The sequence below is a fragment of the Apis mellifera genome, linkage group LG5, assembly GCF_003254395.2.
Source record: "Apis mellifera strain DH4 linkage group LG5, Amel_HAv3.1, whole genome shotgun sequence".
Lineage (NCBI taxonomy): Eukaryota > Metazoa > Arthropoda > Insecta > Hymenoptera > Apidae > Apis > Apis mellifera.
Window position 1 is genome coordinate 13356610 of NC_037642.1, and position 25082 is coordinate 13381691.

Sequence of the window (25082 nt, forward strand, 5' to 3'; positions counted from 1 at the left end):
AATATAATAATATAATAATTTTTCTTTGTTATTAATATAAGAAATTATCAAAAGATATAAATTACGATAAAATAAATTTTATTTTTTTACAGCTATATATATATTTTTCAAATTATTCGATTGCGTGAGGGTGAATCGAGGGTGGCGCCACAATGCGTCACACTATCAAATCATTTGTTTTCTGTCTTCGTTTTGCCAGCGATGTACCTCTCTTCGTTTAACCTCTTCTTCGTTCTCGTTCGGTCGTTCTAAACCCTCAACAATCCCGCAGCCACCGTTTAACGCGGGGCTGCTGGAGGGATAGTTGCTTTTACCGTGCAAAAGTAAACGTGTTTACCACTTGGTCGCGCAAATTTTCTTTATACCGCGTAACGAATGTTGATTTACTATTCATCAATGATTCTTCGATTAATCTTGTCGTGCGATATGTCATGTGAGTAACGTTCATCGTGCGTTCTTGACGTGTTATGGCGTGGAAATGGTGGTCAACCGTTTCAGTGACATCGCTCTCGTTCGACGACACCGGGATATATTGTTGAATTGACGACTAATTGTGTAAAGTTTTCGTGAAAGCATGAAGATCCCACCCCTGTCATGACCAAGGTAAGCGAATATCTTGATTTTTCAATTTTCATTCTGTATTATTATCTGTCAAATTTTATAATGGATATTGTGTTTCGTAAGCACGTTTTCTTTTCATTTCGATATATTTTCATAATACGATTCTATTTATTTTGATATATCTTCATAATAGGAAAACTAATAGATATATTAATTGACAAATATCATATTGACAAGTTTAAAAAGAGAATATTTTAAAAGAAATTTTAAAACAATCTTTAAATTGATTGTTTTTTGATTTAAGAAAAGATTCGATGATTATTAGGTAAATTGTTATAGAGTGTATCTGCAATCTGTTGGTGCATCAAGAAATCTCAAAATTTTTCTCAGAATCAGTGATTCGGAATGATGCATTTCTTTTTTGTTGGATTTGGATAATAATTAAAATTTTGAGATTGTGTCCTATTGCGGATAAAATTTAGTGTCCTTTTGAATGATATATTTTGATGCCATTGATGCGCAAGGGACTCGGACAAATCATATGAATGGGTAATGGCGGCATCCAGAGACAATAATTTTAGATAGTGATATACATATAGCGCTGCAATCGTTCCATTGATCTGTGTTACATCGAATACATTTTCTGATTTAAATTTAGTAAACTTTTTAAAAATTGTATTTTATAATGTATCTATATATCCGAAGTTTGATTATATTTAATTTAAATAATAAATATGTTTTATAAGTTTAAGTTACTTACTATATTGATATGATAATGAAATAATACAATTAATGATTACTATCTGTTCTTTATCAATCTGTCAAATGCAAAAAACTGATTTAATATAGTTATTGATATCATTAATAAAGATTTATTAATTAATTATAAAATAAATTTAAAGATTTATTTTAAAAATAAGAATATTCGTCCGAAAAAATAATTTAATTTAAAATTTCTTTTAATACTTATGAAAGAAAATTTTTTTTGATATTAAATTCATTGTAAAAATTCTTGCGATATAATTTACAATTAATTTTTTTCATTATTATTCAATTATGCATTTTCTTCAGATGATCGTATTTATGAAATTTTAACTAAAAATTTGTATATAAGCGATCCAGGATATGGAGGAAATTCTGGCTGGTAAACGGCCAAAAAAATGGCATTATGTGCGATGACATTTTTCATTCGTAGCCCATTTTGGCTCACTATTTACCATATTTTATCTAGGGCGGCACGGGTAAATCGATACGCGCTACTTTCATTCATGGCTGCTTCCCCTCACACGGCTAGCACGTTGCCTCTATGTACCACCACTGACAACCAACCACCACAACCCCTTATCCCCACCATTACCGACACTACTACTATTTCGTCCATTAGTAGCATGGTTATCTCTGTTGCAGTGATTCTCAAATCTCTTCTTTTTTCATCTTATATCATCTATATAATGTTACATAGATGATAATTAACATGATCATTACTAATAAAAAATTATTCAATGTAATATGCTGCTTTTTTAAAATTAATTTTTATGATATATTTTAAGATTAAGTGTTTAAAAATCCAGGGAATAAAAAATATATAGAAGATCAAGCAATTTTATATTCTTTAAACTATTTTTTTTTTTTGTAAGAAATATTTCTTCATCAATTTAAATTATTCATATTCTTTTATCCAAAGAGAAAATGGAATTAAAGGGATGAATAAAGAGACTGAAATTATAGATTAAATTAACAGATTCTATTTGCATATTAGGTTAAGATGGATTTCTGTTCCTTTCTTCTCCCCTCTTTGTGTTCAATATTGTATCACTAAAATAAAAAGAAATATCTTTTGATATGAGATTCTTTTCTTCTTTTTATATTTATTTTTCTCTTCCATCTATCGTGTATTATTTAAACAATAATATCAATATACGATGTACACACATACAGAAGATAACTTAATATATCTGGCTCAAATGGCTTTCAATTGAAACATAGCATAAAAGATACATAACACACTTATGAATAGACATTTTTACATTTAATAATAAAAACATATAAAATATAAAATATGTGTGTAATTTAATTATAATTATAATTAAAATTAAAATTATAATTAAAATTTATAAATACGATGTTAGATATTATATTATAATTAGTAGAATGTATGATAAATTTTTATTATTGCATCATTGGAGATATTTTTATGTTTGTACGTAACAATGATAAATTATACTTATTGTACTTATTGTAATAATGATAAAAATAAGAAAACAATATGTTTAATCTTTAAAGAAATAAAAAAGCAAGTTGAGAATCAATGTTTTGCTAGCGCATTGGTGTTACTACCACATTCACCATCTTCGGATTCATCCTTATTGGCGCACGAGTTGCGAGAGTCACCAGCACCACCTCCGCTATCATTCCCTCTGCTACCAACCACGCTGCTCATAGCGATGGGGGATGATACCTTTTTTTTCACAATCTTGACCTTTCATTCTTTTACACGCAATTTTAGATCATCTCCAATTATTTTTCATCATAAAAATGATACATATATATATAGGTATGTCAAACTTATACATAATTTTTATTTACTTTACGATTTCAAAGTATAAAATTCATTCATTTTCAAATATTCCAAAATATATTCTTCGTATGTCATATTATCGACTAGAACTTTATGCTAAAGGTGAGAAAAAGTTACCGGGAAGTTGGATCGAAGCCATCGCTAGCTATTGCTTCCATTATGTATCTACTATATCGCGCTATCCCCACTCTTTCCATACCACGTCATTGCTGACGCCCATCTCTGCTGCCGAGTATAATTTCGTCTGCTGTAACGTTCGTAGCTACCACGGTCTTCTCATCCTCCACCTTTCGTTCGCCCTTGTCCTGACCCTTCTTCATCTCCTCGTTTCCTCGTCATCAGATTACCATCCTTCATTCCCCTCCCTCCTCTCGTTCTCTGTTTCGCTATTCCTTCCTTTTTTCCCCTGATTTTCTTTTTTGCGCATACGATTCATCAACTCTTTCTGCCCATTTATTTTTAAAATCGATTATACGGAATAATTGGTCTCGTAACCAATTTTCTTGTTACGTAGGAGCTTAAATTTTCTCTCAATCATAAAAAAACCTATTGGAATTTTGATTTTAAAATTTTAAAAAAGAGTTTAAAAATGATTGAGTTACAAGGATAGATTGGTTAAAGAGAAACGTTGTAATCGTTATTGACATTGGAGATAAATTTAGAATTCACATATTTATCGAATTAGAAACGAATCGAAAAAGTGTTAAAGTCGATCAGTTTCAAACTTCTAGGTTAAGAATCAGGACAATAAATAATAACGTGTGAATAAGTATATTTGCACTCGAATGAAATTTGAGGTTAGATACTTTGAAAAATCGAATTTTAGTCATCGAATATTTTTGCATCCATTTCGTTATATCTGATAAAAATTTTTTTAATAATAAAGAAATATACATATTTTTCATTAAACATAATTTTTTTGAAATTATCATTTAGGTGTGTTTCAACACAGTTCCTTTCTCGTGGACATCTCGTGAAACATGCCGAACATTTCATTGTCCTCTGCGTAAGTATTTGTTTACATACATCGCGTTTAGTGCTGCAGTGACCGAGCCAGATCAACGAATCGTACGAATTCCAAATCGATTTTATTCCATGCGCGCTTACAGTTAGATATAATATAAAGTTATAATATAAATTTTCCACATATTTCTCGAAGATTTCTCGAATAATCCCTCGATTGATTTCCTTCATTTTTTTTTCTTTTTTTCAAATAATTAATAAAAATGAATCCATATCATCGTAATATAACTCTGGGAAATTTATTAATACGATTATTAATCCTTACTTATATCCTCTTGATCTTATCAAATTATTTTTATCAAATTATTATTGTTCTAAATTCTGATCATACGTATGTATACGTTATACATACACGACTCGAATTAATCGTGTACATTTTAAACAACATTGTTGAAAACTTTAATCTCGAGTTGAAACACTCGACTATTGTGTCTGGTTTGATTAGAAAGGATATGAGAATTTTTCCATTAATTCTCTTATGCTCGAAGCCGCGATAAAAACCTGATTGAAGCAAGGTTTACCATATATACCGTTACTTACTTACTGGTGTCATTGTCTTCCGTCTTTCGATACTTTCTATCTTATTATTTTGTCCATTTGAGAGACGCTATAATTTCGGTCAAATTGTAAAATTGTAAAATGTACCGTACCGGCTTAAAATTAATTAAATTTTCACGGGAAAAGGAAATTATCGTATTTCACACGATGTTATTTTGCAAAATTTGGATTTGGAAAAAAAAGAGTGGAAAATTAGGGACGAACAAGAGGAATAAATTAGATTGTTTATCTCGGTCCAATTTAATGATCGGAAGTAAGATATCGGTATTTAATGACACTTGCTTGGTGAAAGAGATTAGATATAGAACCCGAACTACGTCAATTTTGACCTAGACATCGGACTCCATGTCCCCTGTACTTTGCATATTTTACTTCGATTCTAATTTTATTTTTATTCCTCGATCCGATTTAAATCGAATATTAATAACTATAATATTAATCGAATATATTAATAACTCGCAAATATTGAATGAATTCGATTTTCGAATAAATCAACAAATAAAAATATTTCGTAAATTATTTTTGCGAAAAGTTTTGACAATTTTTTACAATCCTCGTTTGATTCGTCAAGCACATAATGTATCTCTAAGTTTAATAAAATTTAATCAGAAATCGTGGGAAACGAGTTTCAAAATTCATTTCTATGCAAAAAATTCTAGGATCAGTAGATAACTTCTCTATTCTCCTCTATTAGACTGTAGTGTGACTGCGGTTTGAAAGTGCGGAACAGTAGAATACGATCGTTCATGATCAACAACGTTGAAAGTGCCTCGCCCATAAAGGTCAATCCTCTTGGTCTAAAATTAGTCTTTCTGACAAAGAAACAAAGCTCTTAGATCCGAAACAATTTTTTTTTTTTTTTCTATTCAAATCGATTTATGAATTCATAAAGAAAATTTAAAAATGCGTATCAAGACGAAAATCTCGCGACTCGATATCGATTTACATATATCGATATGTAGAAAAATAACGATAAAAACACTCTAAGAGAAGTCTAAAGGTTTAAATATACAATTAAATATACAATAATACAAATCTTGATTTGATTTTAATAACGAGTCGATAAAATATTACGCGATATTTTAATTCGGACGCTCGAACGTGTAGAGGGTTTAGATAGGATCTAAAATCGCAATTTCATCGCTCATTTACCGACAGAGAAAGCGTTTAGGTTACGAGCGATTATTCCTCTGCGAAACTGGTAATGGTATTGGATTCGCTATAATCGTTCATCGGTTAACGCAAATTAAGAAATGACGAGTAAGAACGTTTAATTAATGGCATTCTAATTTACATGGAAATATGGTGACAATTTACTTTCAGATTTCTACGTGTGATGTGTCGAACGAGACGAGATAGATTAATATTGCAAAATGAAATAAGATTCAAACGTTTTTAGAATATATGTGTATATTCTAAAGCAAATATTTTTAGAATTATTATTACAGCGTTTCGGATCGAACACGCGTTGCATTATTTATTACGAACGATAGTTTATATTTCATAATTGAAGAAGTTTTGAAACATTCGAAGGTCATCTTTACGCTCGGTCTTTTTTTTTTTTGATGTAAGAATCGCGTGATTTTTTTTTTTTTTTTTTTGTGCAACGGCAGGAAAGATACGAAGAACGAGATACGATCAAAAGTTTCTCATGCCAATTAAATTAAATGGAATTCTACTCAACTTCGTTTCGATTTATATCAGTGAAACAATCTCGGTAGATAAAAAAGATATTCGAATTGTTATGAAAAATCAAATGGCCAACGATAATTGCGATATCTTTTGAACGTTTTAAAAATTTTTTCTTGCTTAAAAAAAGAAGAAAAGAAAAATAACAACGAAGGAAGAAAAGCGTTCGACATTCGTACGAAACATTCGTTCCCGAAACATCGATGCTCGAACGCTATATAGGCCGAGGACGTCCTTTCTCGAGAATGAAAACAGTTTTTTTAGAGAGAGCGATCTATTCTCGCGCGTGAGCCGAGAATTCGCTCACAGAGAAATTGTAATAATCAGGCGAGTATATATCGACTGCAAAACAAAAGAATATTCCCGTGTCAATCGAGCATCCGTCGGCCAGCTTTGTTTCAACCTTACAAATGCCAACAGACATTGTTCAAGGTTTAAATATGTTATTCATCGCTTCGTTATTAATTAAATTTATGCATGTAACGCATCCTACGCGGTTTTTTATTTTTTTCCCCTCTTTTTAAAACGAGTTGTCACACGTGGGAAATGTCAAGATCAAAATGTCTACCGTTATTTTTTTTTTTTTTTTTTTTTTATTCTCACGATCGGTCAAACAATCATTTTTTCTTGGTTATACGCGATTCATTTCTGGCATTCAAGCATCTTTTGTCCGCTGAATCCTCTCCTTCGTATTTTTCGTTGCGTATCCATCATAGCCGGTTGTGACGGCCAAACTGAATTTTTTACCACGTTTGTTTTGTAACTTTAATTCGCGTAGACGGCGTAAAAAAGAAGATGTTTGGATGGCAAGAGTTCGATCGAATTTTAAAAAGGATTTCTTGCGATATTTTGTATCTCGTGAATTTGTAATAAGGAAATTTTAAAAATTTCAATAAACTAAACTTTTCACCGTTTAAAATAGAGAGAATGAAATTTTGTTATTTTACGACAGACAGGTACACTAGTAGGTAATTAATGTATCGAAATTTTATAATAACAATGATTGATTTATCGAAGAAAATAAAAAACTTTCTTTCAACTGTTTGCCAATACTCGTAATATTTTACCAATTTTTGTATAAATATTTATAAATATTTCACTCCTTTATGTTTCTTTTCATAAAATTATATAAGAGAAGATTTTATCTTGTCTATCGAATTTCGAAGAAATTAAATATCAAACAATAATGGCTTCGCATAGATTTTAGAAATCTGTTTTGAATACAAATGAGCTAAAAAAACCGGATAGAAGAAACGAAATGACTATTTGGAAGAACCAATTAGAAGAAAAATATTTTATATAATAATAATGTTAAAATTTGCGATCTTTCCATTCTGAAATAAAAATAAAAAAAAAATCATCCTTGGGAAATAATTCTTAAAAAATTACACAACCTGATTATAACATTTTTGATCATTAACCAATTATTAAGAATCTAACGAAGAAAACTTGAAAATATCAACATCGGTTTTTTCGTGACCCAGTTGGTCACGTCCTTACACCTTGGATGGAATGTGGGTCGAATCGAGCATTGTGTCTGAATCTGAAAAGGATCGTCGTTCGTAATAATTTCTTAGATAATAATTTTCTCCCAAGATTACACGATAATCTTTTGTAATGTCGTCGTCCCTAACCAATAAAACCGAAATCGGGAAAACGAAACGAAAAAGGGAAAAAAGTATTCAGTTTTTATCGAGGTTTCTTGAAACACAGGCAAATTCGATTGAAATTCTTTCGTTGTGCACAGTTATTTCATCCGTCTACATACTCGGTGACCGTGATTACGAGCGAAAGTCCATTCTTGACTAGTCTTCTCGTTTTCATTCCTTCCTTTCCGCTTATTTGTTTTCTTTCTCTGTGTTCTACATATCAGTATCAGCTTTGCAAATTGTCACCAACAACACTATTCCTATCATTTCTCTAAAATTGATACCGAATTGGAACGTAAAACTTATTTTAAATTTCACTCGAATAAGTCGAACCTAACCTAACAAATTGTACTACAATCTAAATTTACGTTTTAAATTTAATTCAATGAAAAATACAAATTCGTATCCCTCGTGCAAAGTAAAGTATCTTGATTGAAATCTAACCTAAAAAACTATACAAGTTAAATTTAACGAAAAGTAAAAATTCGTGTTCTTGTGCGATGTGTTTTCACCGACGAATAGTATAATACTCGTGAGTTATTAAAAAGTTATTTTTTTGATCATTCCAGTCTTTATACACCAAATCTTATACTTTTATTAAGAAAATTAAGAAAAACACTGTTATATCGATCACCACACTACATCGTAATAACAACAATCCTGCGCCAATAGTTTTACCCTAGATTCTAGGGATTTTGAAGTATTCGCTAAAAAAAGTAAAAGATATTTAATTAACACGATAATTAAAATAAATATGACAAAAATTCTTTGATTTCTTTGATAATGCAAACTTGCTATTCATATACCAAATGACTTGGTTAATAGATATATGTATATATTATAAGAAATATATATCGAAGAGGATGAAAAATCAGCTCGAGGGAGATTAGAATTTTTTTAGTAATTGAGATTTTATGAGAAAAAGAACAGATTGGTAGTATGTCAAGGATATCTTTCGAGGTCATCGGTGATCTTTACAAATTTTTTTCCTTTTTTTGGAAGGAAGAAAAATGTACGTTATTTCAACCCTGACATTTCAAATATAAAAAAAAAATAAAGAATTTGTTTGGAAATTTGTATCGTTCTTTTCATTTTCATATAAAATAAAACTTAAAACGTTGCGAACGAAGGAATCGTGTGATCTCTGAATTAATATTTCGATAATACGCTCGAAAGATTTATCTTTTTACGAATTTAACTATATGATTTTCAATTTAATATTGGATAATTTTTTGATAAATTTTTCGACAGAAGTAAAAAAAAAAAAAGAACAGATTCCGCCCAAAGTGCTACGTTTCATGAATCTCCGAAAGAAATCGTAAGATCGTAGGTGAAAGCTGCGCTGATTCTTGCAAGTTATTGCGTGAACACAGCTCGATCGGTGAGGACAGGTCTACTCTCAAAGGTTCCTTTGTTGCATAACTTCATAACGATCAGCGCTCTATACTTCGATTCACCGTCGTCGTGATTCCATTTTTCGTTACAATTTATTTTCGCGTTTTCCTATATTATATATGTAATAGGAAATTTTCTTTCCATCTAGTTTTTTTCTCTCTTTCCGTTTTTAAGATTGTTACTAAATTGTCATGAGATGTAAATGCAAAAATTTAATTTCGTTTTATAAGATAAGCGATTCTTCAATTCTTCCGAGAGATATACGACCTTCAAAGAAATGACAATGACATTATGTTTTTAATATTTTTCTTATTTCATACGAGGGGTGGAGAGAATCATTCGAATATTATAAAATATTATGTTGTTTCCGCGCAAAAAATAATACTATTTTTAAAGTGATGATATTACGCTATTGTAACGATGTCAATAAAATAAACTTAACGATTCTTAACGGTGCTTTAGCACACCTTATTATGCGATTCACGTACATAATTCACGTTTTATGGAAATATTATGTACGTATTTTACTATCGTTTAATTACATTCAGTGTTTCGTGATTTATCATCTATTGAAATTATTGCTTTTTTACTCGACAAACAAATCGCATAGTATTAATTATTGTTTAAATCTTGGATGTACAGCTAAAAAGGAAAAAAAAAAATATATTGCTTTGTAAATTTTCTTATAATTATTCTTCTTTTTCCGTTTAAATAAAAATTACATTTAATTTATTTATTGCGATTAGAAAATTTTTTTTTTAATCTCAAATCTTTAATCTTTTATTTTTTTGAAATATTTTATGCAATTAAAAAAAATATCTTTCGTTTGCGTCAGACTATTTAATCATCTTCGATGTATCGTCTGTTGAATTAACGAATCGTAAAAAATTTCTTGTATAATTTAAAAAAAAAATATATATATATATATGTATATATGTTCGTAAAAACAAATTATTAGCTTTAATTGCTAAACCATGTGAATCAAAGCCCTTTGCATACATTTTGCCGCACGACTGTACATCTCTGTTCGGTGTTTTCAATTGGAAAAAACAAGGAAAGATAATATGATCGTGCCGTAAAAACTAATTTTATAATAATAATGAATTCCTTAGGCAGAGAATCAGTTTTCAACCATAGATTGTAATCAATTCTAGTTAGACCGGTTTTTATTAATAAAAATGTAAATGTGTCCTAATATATTCCGAATTTATAAATATAACGATACATTAAAATGTTGAGAGATAACTGAATAAATTATACGAGCGAAGATATTGAGATTCAAATTCAAATAATCATTTAATAATGAAAAGATGTGCGCGAGAAGCAAAGAAAAATATCGAGAAAAATATTGTATTGATTTTTAAAGAAATTAAGTAAAAGACAGATTTACAATCATTTTTTTTCTCGCCTGTCTTTAAATTGCGTTTAAACGCATGCTTCAAATGTTTACGCGCTATCCTGATACTATCTTCTCCTTTCTCTTCAACACTTTCACTATCACTTCGAACAGCTGTGAATTCTGCTCAGATATTGCTGCTTACCGTCTCTAGTAATAATAATACTTTTCTCCTGAGAAAATTTGTAATTTTTCATCTAATCAACAATGTTAGATTTTTACGAATAAATTTGTCGATAATCTTTTGATAATTTGAACAATTACGTTACAATTACAGAAGTCAAGATTTATGTCTATTTTTAACATCGTATATTTTCCTTATAAATTTCTTTATAAATTTTTAATTCTGTCTTTGAAGTATCAAGTTCATAAATTAATGAGCGATATAATAGCGTAGAAGCAAAATAACGGTTAATTGAGATGATTAGACAAAAGTATTATAGACTGTTATAAAGTTAGAAAGAATCGTACGTTTAAATTGCGCGCGCAATTCTAAGTTAAGATGGTTGGAATAACATTGACGTTGGTCCAGCGTGCGTCCTTAAATTAATTAAACTAGCGCACCAAAATTAACCCAGTTATGCGAAAGAGGATATCGAATAAATTCAACGCGCAGCCGCGTCAGCACGCGTATATACGTGAATTGTCTAGTCGTGTGGTAGTGTGCGTGTGTTGTTCATGGACAGTAAAAAGGGATGAACAGGAAGAGAAGATGAAATTATAGAAGAGGAACAAAAATTCAAGGATATATATATATTCATAAAAACTAAACAAAACTAAACAAAATGAAGAAAGGAAAAAGAAATTTTAGAATGAAAACAAATTATAATTTTCTAAAGCTGCTATTTAATAGAATATTAGAAAAAATCATGAACCAAAATAAAAAAATCGTAATATGCGATAGAGAAATAAACGTAAACATTAAAGTTTAATCGATCATTTGTAAGATAAATACAATCAAAAAGAAAGAAAAAGGAATAGAATAAGGTGAATTAGAATAGAAGGACAATGACTAATATAAGATTATCAACCTATAAATAATGAAACAAAAAAAAAAATATAACTTTAAAGATTGAAAATAATTCTTTTAGTTCAATATATCAGAGTGGGGAAAAAAAAATGTATAAAGAATAGAAAGAGTAATGAATAATCGTCTGTTTCAAAGCGAGAACGAGGAAGGTAATAGAGAGAATAATAGAGAGTCAGCGAGAGTAAAAAAAGAATTCAACTTTAATTTCAATATTATATTCAACTCGAATGGATCTCTAAAGATTCATTGTCACTATATAACCTAGAGAATTATTTGATTCTTTTTTCGTCTGTATGTTACATATACGTAACAAAAAATCACGATGAAAAATGGAAAAGCACGGTAGTCTTGACGAAGAGCGACAGAGACGCACAATCAGAGAGCGTTGGCGTTGGATGCAGGGTAGAGAAGGCAGCAAGAGAGAAAGGGAAGACCATCCCAGTTGAAGGGAGATGACGATAGAAGAGAGAAACAAGACTTCTACATTACCTTTGAAGTCACTGGCTACTACCACCTGCTACCACCGTCGCCTCTATCGGTGGCTGTCTGTACACAGAATGCGCGGGGGCGGCGGTGTAGCGTCATGGCGAATGGAGAGCAGTGATGTTGTCCACGGTCCCACGGATTGATCCCATCGTTCTCTGAAAACGACGTCGAAGAGCACACGAATTACTTTTTCGATAGGCCTAGTATCTTTCACCACGGATTTCCGCGATCCGTGCATTTAAACGTGGTGCGCCATTCGACCATCTTTTTTTATTTAACTTTGCATTAACGATAGTGCATTGGCGATTTTGCAATGTTTGTGAGAGAAATTTAATAATTCAATTTTCCATCATTATTTTTTTCAATTATTTTTTTAAATATTTGAGAGAACGCCCGATTTCTTAAAAAAAAATTACTGTTTAAATTGAAAGAATTGGTTCGTTTTTTTTTATTCTGACTCCGTGGTATACACACGTGTTTCATGACGAAGATACCATAGAGTTGGAAAAAGATTAGATCGGTCTTCTATATGTGTGCGTTGATATATATTTTTCTCTCTTAATAAAATTATAATTTGTGAATAATTATCATCATTTGGGATTTTTTTTTAATAACGAAGAACTTGATATTCGATACTATCTTTTAATTAAATTGTTGATCGAATTGATTGATATTTGTTTGGTTTCTTGATAAACTTCATTGTATCAACAATAAAAATAATAATTATAAAATACGATTATCAGCATATGATAAAAAAAAAAATGAGAAATCTTGTGCTTAACTAAATATCAAGCTCTTTCGAATTTTTGCAAACAAAGAAATTTTTACGGTTTTAATCTTATTATGGTGTGTAAATCTTTGATAAAGAAAGAACTCGTGTATCAATATCTCCGTCGAAGATTTTGCTAAATGAAATGAAATGCAAAACTTTTACTAAATTTATTCGACATTAAAATGATGTAATTATGATGAATTTTCTAAAAAAAAAAATCATTAATTTTTAACAAATTATTCTGTTAAATTATTAAAAATATCCTTAACCAACCAATCTATCTCAGTTAAATTATTAAACAAAATTTATAACAAATCAAAACTTTTCAGGAACAGTCTAAAGTATCAAAAAGTTTATTATTTTCGAGCAATCAGCATTATCCTTTATTTTAAATCTATAAAAAAAAAAAATTAAAAATTAACGTTAAAAACGTTAAAAATTGATATTATTTAGAAGAAATATATAATTAGAAGAAAAGTCGAAAACAACTATTCGCATCATCGATGGGGAGGGGCGTCGTCGATCTGATGACGTTCCTGGACGTCTGCCAGCTTTATCTCCAAACCAGACGAAAGTCGCGGAACTTGTGCACGCTTTGGGCCATCGTGACGTTCATTCGCACAGAGGACACCGGTGAATTCCTTCGTTGGTGTCGTGCCTACACGATTCCCTATCTACGTTACAGGAATGCCAGTTCAGGGAACAAAGAGAAACAAAGAGTCGATAAATTGATCCTGAAAGCCCTCCAAGAGTTGTTCTATTGCGGATGTTCACCGCCATCCGATCTTGTTAACGGAAAACTGTGACAAGTTTTTGAAAATGCACCTGTTGTCACAAATAACAGATTATGTTCTGTGGAGATTCTTCTGCACTCGGTCTGCTCTTGGGAATGTAAGTGCATTACATTCTGAATGTAGAGATGTTCTGTAGTGTTTGAGTAAGAATAAAATATGTGTGTTTAGAAAAAAGATTAAGATTATATGCTTGATAAATATTTAAGAACTAGCTTTACAAAAAAAAAAAAAAAACTGTTATTTGCCAACAAGTGGTGTATAAGATGTAGTCATTGTTTTCGACGTGTGAAAAGCGTTAGTTCAATTTTTTTCCACGGAATCGTTATGTGGTTTTCCATTTTCAATTTGTTTCTCCTTCTGAACAGTGTGTTCTTTTCTTTCTCACCGTTTTTCTCGTGACGAAAACACGAGTGGACGTTCTTGCAGAGTTTCTTTTTCGTTAACGAAAAGACCACTCGACCTGTTTACGTCGACGACGTCGACGACAACCGTTGTAACGAGGGTCCTCTACGAGGTGCTTATAAAACTTCGGAAACATTTGTTCGAGAAAGAGCAAGTTATCGTTCTATGATCGATAATGATGATGACAAGCTTTTGCCCGTTCGACGAAAAATGATTAAGATGAAAGATTAAAAAAGTGAGGTTAAAACACTCGAAACTTTGAAAACTTTTTTTAAAAATCTTCTTAGAATTATAATATCGATAAAGTAATTATTTTAAATACATTGCCTTGAAACGTTTAGCCTGTGTATAACAGCTCTACTTTTTTTTTCAACATTGAAAGCCAGTGTTCGAAACTGGTCTCAAGTGACAGCTGTCCACCGATTATCTCGTACGTAAAGCAGTGCCGTTCTAGTCAATACACGATTCATTAGAATGTAGGCCAAACCAGGGACGATTAATTAGGTCAAATAAGCTACCTGTGGATTCTGGTTCGTACATTTTGCAAAATTGCTGATACGAAATTTCATAATTTAATTTTTTTTGCCGTAAAATGAAACATTTTTAAATGAAAAATTTTTAACATAAAAATCAAGTGAATAATCATTTGGTCTCTTTTGGTATCTTTTTTATTATTAATTAATCTTCCAATTAGATTTTCCCTTAACTGGAATTTGCTAAAATGGAATAAAAAATTAATAAATCTAAATTTTTTATGATCATAATTCATTATAAAAAATATTAATTATTTCAAGTAGGAAAGCAATTATTTTGAGCATTTCCGGTCTTTTGACTGATGAAAACGAAAGTCAAGGACGGAATTTTTCACGGATGATTTTGCTTAAACTTGATGAAAAAGTTTGGACCAATATTTAAAAATAGGTTAGGTTCCCTTAAGGATAGACGGTACACACTTACCGACGTGGAACGTAGAATGTGTTTGGGATTGTTATTTTGGTATCGATGGAAGTATTTTCCAGACAGGTATTTATAACTTCATTTTATATAACCTCGTGTTATTTAAAAGAGATGTAAACTTTGATAATGTATAAAGATCTATTTGTAATCGAGTTTTTGAAACATGTTAAATTCACGATCCCTATACAAGCAGAATATGTGTAAAGAGTGTTTGGCAAATGAAAGTGACGAGAAAGTATGAACCGGTATCTTTGAAACCGGAATCCCTTGTTGATCACCGATTAAGGAAGAATATCAATCGATGAATTGCCAAATAAACTTAACCTCATACGTTTGATCGAAAAGTTATTTATTCTATAATATAAAAATTTAATTTAAATGAAATAAAATATTTAGAGAATCTTGTAAGCATTTAGACGTATCTCTTCTTTTTTCTTCACGAGAGTAATTTAAAAGTGAACATTTTATTCCTATGCATCATGGGTGATAAATGGAAAACAATGGGATATAACAGATTGTTCAATATAACAGAGCAAATGGAAATGCATCGGGATATAAATTGAAAAGCTTGCTATGAAAAGTTTTTGATATCTCTAGTGTGGTATGAAATTACGCACGTGGCTCGATATACATAACCATTAAGAAGGATTAATAGAATAGAGATAAATATAATAAATAACATATTAAAAGGATCAATAGAATAAACTCGAATTTTTACAACTTTATACATAATTTTGTCAATTTAAAAAAAAATAATAAATAAAAAATACATAAAAAGTTGTACATCAATATATCCCTGTTGATCGCGGATTATGCAATTCAATTCTCTTTAATTAAGAGTTAAATTCGATTTCTCTTATTGATGATTATTAAATTTTCTGACTGATTGTAGAAATTATTTCAAAATGAGGATTAAGAATAATAAATGAAGATTAAAAAGATTTATTTTGATACATGATTTAATAATAAATAATTTTCAACAGGTTATAATCGTAAAAATATTTCATGCATTATTATACAGAAGTTATTTCATCATAAACACATGAATGTATTCTGAATAGAAATAACAATTTTATTATTTTGATATATATAAGTATAGTTATTTTTTTCCATACTGTATCTCCGATTCTAAAATATTTATTCATATTGTAAATGAGAAAAATTTAATAATTGAAATTAAAAATAAATTTATTTCAATAATTTATTAAAAAGTATCGAAATAACCGCAAATAATTGTAATGCTAAACAATCGAGGTTATATCGAAGAACGAATCAACAATAAGAATTACGAATTATGAATATTCAAATATTTTGATAAATAATTACTTAATTAATTGCTTAAAGTAACTTTATTCGAAATTTTTTATCAATTACTCTCTCGACGAGTTATTAATACCCAACCATGATTCAGGTAAATGTATTTGACTTTTAAGGTTATGTCGTTTTATATAATCGAATAACAGGAATTGTGATTTTTCTTGCAGTATCGCGGACACGCGTGTGGATGAGGGTAAACCATCTTAGCGAGAGGGATGTCTGAAAGCGACGGAGAGCAAGTAGCACGGTCGGTGGCCTTGGAGCAAGCCTATGTCCATGAAGTTTATGAGCAATGCGCCGAAAAGACAGTTCAGAGTAGACATTGGCCACGAATCTATCAATTTCTTGAAGAATTGGAACCAGGAGCCCTTGTCTGCGACATTGGTAACTTTACTTGCGAAATATCCATCGTGCAATCATCTGAATATGCATTTTCTCTATATTTGAAATCAAGCTTGTTATATTCTTACATTTTTCTCATCTAATTAATTTTGTCTAACCTATAATTTGAAACAAGGTATAGTGCGAAATATAATACATTGTTGTGTGATTATTTTCTATACGTAAAATATTAAATTGATCAATCAAATCAATATGATTATATTTTTAAGACAAATTATTCGTATGTAGAATTTATTCGATCACCATTTCTATTTCCTTTTCGTGTCATTTGAATCATATTCATTATCTTCAATTAATAACAACTTTCAAAAACAATTGAATATTCAAAGAATCGTATTCAATGAGTTATATCATAATAACTCGTGTGATTTTCCATTGATTATTTAGAAATTCAAATTAACAACAGTTGATGATTCCAAGACAATTTACCAATATTTTAATCGTACACGTAAAACGCATATTCGTATAATTTTTACCTGGATATTTATCGATATCTTATTATCCTATTCTTTTACCTAGTTTTTCTTTCCCGCTCAAAACTCTGGTTACTCATGCTTTCACATGATCAATTGACCTCCGAAATAGATTTATCAACGTAAATCCGTGCAGATTGTACACGTATACCACGCGTTACATGTGTATAGGTTAGGTGCGCACGGCTGATCCCACATCATATATGTAACCATCTCTGAAATACCGTGGGATCCGATTCTCTTTATATTACACAAACTCATCGAACTTTAATGTCGTTTCATGTTCCACACTTAGCATTTGATCCACTTTTCATACATTGTTCTAACAGATATGTTACTAATTTCAGTCGTTGATCATTTTTTATATAATTTTTTCTCCCTCATTTTTTTATATAACGATCAGCTAACGATTCCCAATTAGATTCGAAATTCGTGATTAAATCTTTCTAAATACGGTTTAAAAGTTATGCAAGATAACGATCAAAGCATCGTTCAAATATTTATAAAATTTTAAGTACATTATATTTTTAATTTTTATTCGTTAATTATTTATTACAAATAGTGCAAGCTTATTTTTTTTTTTTACAATAATTTTAAAATGTTAAACGAATCCAATTATAATTATTTCTTAAAATTTTTCCGAAATTATTGACCAATACCTATTTTTATCTACAGGTTGTGGCAACGGGAAGTACTTGAGCGTTAATCACAGCATCTTCAAGGTAGGAGTGGACCGATGCAAACGTTTTACGGATATCGCGCGTGAAAAAGAAAATGAGGTAAACACACGTATATATTTTTTTATACAATATAAATAATTATCAAGAAAATACACACATATGTGTACAAATTAAACGGTAAATCTGATATCGGAAACAGATTCTTACGTCTATTTCCTGTGTTTGCCATAAGTAGTAATAATCATAAGTGGCGTCAATAATTATATCCGGAAAATAATTTTTCTCGCCACTTGTAATTATACTGGAGCTAAGAAATGACTAATAATATCCTTATTGGATATACAGAAGGATAAGAAGTGATTTATGTAATTTTCTGAATTAAAATATTTTCATTATATTAAAAAGTAATTTAATTATAATTATATGAATATAAATATCCAAAAACGAGTATTTTTATTTTTTTAATTTCATAATTCAAAAAATTTTAATTTTGTTAAAATTGATTGTTTCAGGTACTGATTTGCGACAATTTAGCCCTCCCGTTTCGAGATGAGAGTTTCGATGCGGTCCTCTCGATCGCGGTGGTGCACCATTTCGCCACAATAGAGAGGCGGGTTCACGCGCTGAAAGAGCTCGCGCGGGTGTTGCGGATCGGTGGTCGATTGGTTATATCAGTATGGGCTATGGAACAGAAACACAGGAAGGTAAAGAAAATTAGAATGATTCGAACACTTTAAATCATTTTTTATCTTATATTATTTTTATTTTTACCGCATATTTCATATTTTTATTTTTATTTGTTTAATTTCTTTTTTTTAAGCGAGAAACATACATATTTAAATCGTAGCGAAGAATTTTCCAAAAACTACGTTGCACGCGAAGGGTTTAAGAAGCGTTTAGATTACAAGGATTTGATAGATGTACAGTTATAGGTTATTCGATTGAGCTTAAAAATGTCGTCATCCGATACCATTGAATTGAAAATGGTATTCAAACATGCCTTGAAATACACCCACGCAAGCATGACGGTCAATCGATATGATTATTCCAATGCACGTAGTAGTCAAGGTAAACCTTTGAATTTCTATTGCAGATAATATTATTTTTTTAGCTCGGGCTAATTTTGTCCATATATTTATTTTGGTCATACTGGGAAATTTTTCAAACACAAATTTACAATTTTTAACTATTTTCCAGAAAAATTCTTATTGGTACAAACATGCAAATTTTATTATTTTTTCTTTTTTATTTTCAGTTCGAGTCCCAAGATGTCTTAATACCATGGCCCAAAGCGTACTGCATGAACTCAAATAGGTCGAAACGTTCAAGTGCACCGTATGCCAGTAACTTGCATTCCAATCAAAATGCTCAAAAATTCTTATCATCTTCCAAAAGGTATCTAAATTATCTAAATAATTCAAAATAAATTTAATATAAAAAAAGGAAAGAATTAACAAAAGAATATTATATTTCTTCTATCCTATATTATTATCTTTCTTTCTCTTAAAATCGTATATCTTTCCTTCTCCCTCTTAAAACGTTTAAACCATTAAGCCATCGACATCGATAATTGGTGCTAATGGGATTCTTGCTTCAGGAATAGCCAACGAAAATGTAAAAGCAAGAGCTATTGGATCGACCCGATATTCAGTCCATCGCCATCAACCAGTAGTTTATCCAGTCCAAATGAGACGTGCTACAGCTTTTTCCGCCGTGCTTTGCAGGTAACACAATCCAACTAATAACAAGTATACTTGTACAACACATTTTTATTTTTCCTTGAATATTTAATCTATTATTGTATATGTTATATAATTGCGTGCCAATATTAACTAAAATTGCTTTTTCTCTTTAAAGTTTTTACAAGTTAAGTATATTATTGTAACACGATAACACGATAATTTTTTAATAATAAGTAGTTAAATTGTTGGCAAGTCTTATCGATTTCGTGCGCAACCGTAATGATATTCCATACGAAAAAGTAGGCTAACTGCTTGCGGAATAAGCTTCGGATGCAATTGGAACGGATAAAATGCGGAAAATATGATGAATTTCCCCTCTTCTTTGTTCACTTAATAATCGATAAAATTAGTTTGAGGAGAATCTTTAAGGTAATTTGTTTTCTTCGAATTTTTAAAATTTCGTTTTTTTTTTAAATGAATGACAATCGAATTAAGAAAGTTTTTAGAAATTCTTTTTTAATTCAGATTAGTCATACTTGAGTGATTTTTAAGGATAATTAATTCGAAGAAAACTGTACAGCAGTTTAAAGATTGAAAGTCTTTGTACAAATATAGTTGTGTGTATATAATTTATTGTATTCCATTATATTTTATGGAATTATTGGAAAAAAAAATGAATGTAAATTTTGTTGTTTAGAAATTAGCAGGAGGTAGACGCGGATCTGGAAGTCGGCCTTGGTTTCTTGACAGTTGGCAGAGCGGCAGTGGAAAGAATCAAAAGGACTACGAGCAAGAGGAACCACCGGACGTGGACGAGTTGCCCATCGAGTTGCGTCGCGTAGAGGATGTTAACATGACGTTAAACAAGCAGTCAGACTCTCTGAGTATCAAATCGAAGAGTTTAGGTGATATTTTAGAGATTCAACGACTGGATCTTGTACGATCTAGATCCAGCATCCCTGGTCTCTGCTCCATGTTGACATCCGAATTGAATCTGGATGGAGAATCAAGGACATCATCTTCGATGAGTGGTTCGAAGCCACGGTTGGTTAAACAGAAGTCTCATTTCGTAGATGACATTGGTTTGGAACATCCTGATAACACTGCCATTCATCAACTATCTAAGGACATTCCAGACTTCCAGGTTTCTATTACTTTATACAATTCAATCTTAATAATTTAAACAAAGGAAGCTTCTTGATTCTTTCAAAATAGAAATTGTAGTTTTTATATAAGTAAGTTATTGATATTTTCTATTACTTTATACATCTTTAACATTTCAATCTTAATAAAATTTAAACAAAAAGGAAGCTTCTTGATTCTTTCAAAATAGAAATTGTAGTTTTTATATAAGTCGTTGATATTTGTTAAATATTAATATTTTCTATATATGTATTTGACATGACAGATAACATCCAATTATTATTCGAAACGGGGAAGTATCTTGAAACAAAGTTCGATGAACGAGGAACTAATGTCTACTGATAGATTAGCAGAAAAGGAAAGAGTAAGAAGAAACATTATGAAACAGGCATCTTTAAACGAGGACATCATTTGCAAAGGGAAAACTTTCGAATCCCTCAAAGACTCCCTTTATTCCGTGAACGCGACAAAGAGATTTCAACTATTGAAAAGTGGCCTTACGAATAAGATCAAACAATCCACGACTAATATCGAGGTATCTGGTATATCGATCAAGAATGGATTTGTAAAAATTTTACAAGGTTGGAAATCTAGTGAAAATGAGGCAACCACGACGTCAAACGTATTAAACGACGAAGCGTCTAAGGCGAAAAACAACGATTCGAAGGTTCAACCTGTCTCCGTGCCAAAGAAGGAGACAGAGGGTATCGAGAGGCGTTTATCCCGCGAGGATGGTTCAGATTCATCGAAAGACAGTAGTTTACAAAGTGATACAAGCGTCGATTCTGAGGACAGTTTCGCGTCCGTGATTTTTGTGCCAAAGCAGGACGCACAGCCAGCAACGGAGGTTATTATTCCAGCCTCCAATGGTCATCAATTGGGAAGCATCTCTGCTCCCCCCTCACCACGCGTCAAACAACCTCCTGATACACCTAATTCAAGATTAAAAGTCATTTCTATATCCCCATTGCTCAAACAATTCCCAGCTACCAGTAAATCCTTACCTTCGTCTAGTCCACCCGGTCTGTCTCCTTGTACTTTAAATTCTGCATTGACCAGATCATTTTTTAATTCACCAACTATTTCCAATCAGCAACAAGTATCAAGTGGAGATAATTCCATTAATGCAAAGAAGACAGAGATTTCGAACAATGATTACCATCAACCAACTAATGGAGATTTGCAGAGTAATAAAAAAAATATTGAAAGTGAAGTTTGCAGAAGAAATAGTTTCTTCGAAGACAAAAAACCTAGCTTGCAAGCTATACGTGCTTATAAATCTTTGACAGAGAATGTTGAAGTTGAGGAAACGAAAACTGTGAAAGATACAACTCCACTTTTACGGAATGTAGATGATAGTCCTGATACGTCATTGCAGGAGAAGAATAATTTTGAAATCAATAAAGAAGAAGAGAACCGTAAAGCTAGATTGAATCAAATCAAAGAATTACTAAAACAGAAACCTGGTTTTGCAACTAGAACCAAACCGTCATTTCCTTTAGTCAGAAGAGCTTCGACGACGGCCAGTGGTCGTTTAGAAGCCGTTACTAAAGTCTTGCCACGGTTGCTTTCATTGGAACTCTTTAATCCTGAGACTGATGACTTGGACAGTGATTCCAGCGGAGTTTCTTCACCGGATTCAGTAGGTTCTGTGATCAGCGTGATCTCTGATGAAAGGTATATGGCTAAGAAGGATAATAATAATAAATCAGAGTGTACGGAATCTGAAGTATTAGATAGTTCAGCTGAAAATATGTCTGAACCCAGTGATGTAACAGTTGATTCGTCAGGATATGTAGCCGATTTCAAAGAAGATGAAACAAAGACAATAGGAGACAATAGTTTATCTCAATCTTCTAGACTTCTAGAAGCTGCAGCTAATGTTGCTAGTTCTCTGGAAGATGCTGTAGAGACGGCCATTACAAAAACGCACAGTAAACCATTTTCAACGCAAACAGCACAACAGAGCGATCTCGAAAATTCAATTTCCGACGAAAATAAGATCAGAAAATCGAATATTCAGTTACCAGAAGTAGAAGATACTTGGAACGAAGAATGCCGTAAACATTTGATAGACTTTACCGAAAAACTTAGCGAAAAAAACTTGTTGCATGAGCGAGATGAAAATAAAAACAATCAGCAGATCTTGAACGAAGCACTCCCTCTTAGAAAAGATTTGGATAAGCGGAATCTTGAATCTTCAACTTCTTATGACATTTCTTCGTCGCTATCTAACAAATCTAAATACAATGATTTATCCAATACAATTGCATGGCTGAGTAATACAAATAATGGTTTTCACGAAGATTCATTGATGCATAGAAGTACTTCGGATGATATAATGGATTTTGTCATGGTATCAAATACCGGAGAATTTATGAACGAAAAAGAAACTTCCATGAATAAACAATCTTCGGAGAAATCCTATCTAAGAAGCGCAAATTCAATGGAATCCAGTGACATTGGCGAATCTATCGACAACACTATCAGTTTTAGTGACGGAAGCCGTGCGGAATCTACCGGAAGATTGTGTAGCAGCATGATGTCGTTGCTATCGAACGTCGATTATCCAAAATCGTACGCCGAGAAACGAAGACTTCAATTACAAAGAAGATCCGCCTCTGAAGAGACGCCACCTAGGTATCCAGACAATAACAAACGCAGCACTGATTGTCTGGTAACTACAACTGGAAGCAATGATTCCCTCAGTGGATCTTCATCCCAGGAATCTTTACCATCCGATCGCGGAGGTGGCGCCATAACCTATCATCAGTACTATCACGTGTTCAGAGAGGGTGAATTGGACCAACTCATCAACAAATATGTGGAGAACTTGCACATTATCTCGTCATATTATGATCACGCGAGCTGGTGCATCGTCGCGGAGAAGGTACAGGTCTGGACTATATGACTCGAGGCGGACGCCCCTGTCCCGTTTTGGCGCGGAGCGTTGCGCCTCCTACGTCGCCACGCTGCCTATTAGATCGCTTTTCGGGCAAGGATAATCAATTCGTGATACTCGCCGAACTTAACAACAATTTTTCTCGATTATTATTTCTTGCGAGTACACGCCACGATGAAAATCGTGGTTGATTTTCTTTGTTATGAAACTCAACGAGGTATGTGATATACATAGATGTGGCTGATGGCTAGTGAAAATGTAACGTGAATTTATTATCATTTTTTTTCATTTGAAATTGAATGTGATTTATTGAATTAAGTTAAATACAAATTTCGAGCTGAGTAAGTGAATTAAAAAAAGATATCAAAATTTTTGTGAATGATTTAAAAATTTAAAAGACTTTGAAAAGACTGGATTGTGAATAAAGAGGTGAAGTGTAACTTTTAATTATAATCAGGAGAATATTCGTGCAATTAGATGAAATTAGTTTTTGTCAGTTAACGTATTATTGATCTTTCTTCTATCAAAATATGAAGTATCGTGTAAATTGAAAAAAAATATTTCATAAAGTTGAAAATTCATGATTGCATATGTCGGTGAATTTTGTTAATTTGCAAATAATTATCATTAGATATATATATCAAATACAAAAAAAATTGAAAAATGTGAGAAATAAAAGGCAAATTATAGGAGAAAAGGGATCGAAGTGTAAATATGTAAAATAAAATAAAACGTTTCCGACGTAAGCGCACAGATCGGTAAACAAAAGAATAACTCATCAAATAAGCGATACTAGTAAAGTAGCAGTTTGTATTATTCGTCTAAGTGCTTGACCAAACGTTTCTTCTTTCCTCGTTCATTGTGTTACTGTTATTGAAAAATCTCCATTTTAATCTCGAATCGATTGCATAAAAAAAGTATAGTTTTAGTTTAAACATTAGAAAAATTTGTAGTTCCTAATCTTTTCATCATTACTCTCGTCAGTCACTAATAATCATTCTGTGGAAAAAAACGGGTACAATGTTTCCCATTGAAATATGTATAATCTGTACAATTGTTACTATATATAGTAGCGTTTCTAGTATGTTCACTCTTCTTATTGCTCAATATTTTGTTTCTTATTAAATTGTTTTATTGTTTACAAAATTATTTTATAATCTTTTATATAAGATTTCTTTTATAATATATATAGA

The 25082-nt window shown here is 31.3% G+C and overlaps 1 protein-coding gene across 5 annotated transcripts; it reads left to right on the forward strand.

Annotated features, from left to right (window-relative positions):
• The first annotated feature begins 190 nt into the window (after window positions 1-190).
• Window positions 191-24394, forward strand: LOC552782 (dentin sialophosphoprotein). Of its 5 annotated transcripts, XM_625157.5 has the most exons (9): window positions 191-603; window positions 16775-16991; window positions 18158-18261; window positions 18675-18866; window positions 19418-19557; window positions 19760-19886; window positions 20542-20714; window positions 20793-20988; window positions 21253-24394. In XM_625157.5, exons 2-9 carry the CDS (start codon window positions 16823-16825, stop codon window positions 23896-23898), a joined length of 3747 nt encoding a protein of 1248 aa, XP_625160.3. In that variant the 5' UTR covers window positions 191-603; window positions 16775-16822; the 3' UTR covers window positions 23899-24394. The 5 variants fall into 5 exon arrangements, with proteins under 5 accessions (XP_625160.3, XP_006570255.2, XP_016767780.2 ...); XM_006570192.3 differs by having other exon boundaries at window positions 192-603; window positions 20542-20988; XM_016912291.2 differs by lacking the exon at window positions 191-603 and adding an exon at window positions 15124-15356 and having other exon boundaries at window positions 20542-20988.
• The last annotated feature ends 688 nt before the right edge of the window (window positions 24395-25082 follow it).

Excerpts from the sequence above, each read along its gene's own strand:
- LOC552782 (XM_006570192.3), top strand. The coding sequence starts at position 16,823 with ATGTCTGAAAGCGACGGAGAGCAAGTAGCACGGTCGGTGGCCTTGGAG. Across the intron at positions 18,867-19,417 it reads TGGAACAGAAACACAGGAAG|TTCGAGTCCCAAGATGTCTT; the intron begins GTAAAGAAAATT and ends TTTTATTTTCAG. Across the intron at positions 19,887-20,541 it reads TTTTCCGCCGTGCTTTGCAG|AAATTAGCAGGAGGTAGACG; the intron begins GTAACACAATCC and ends TTTGTTGTTTAG.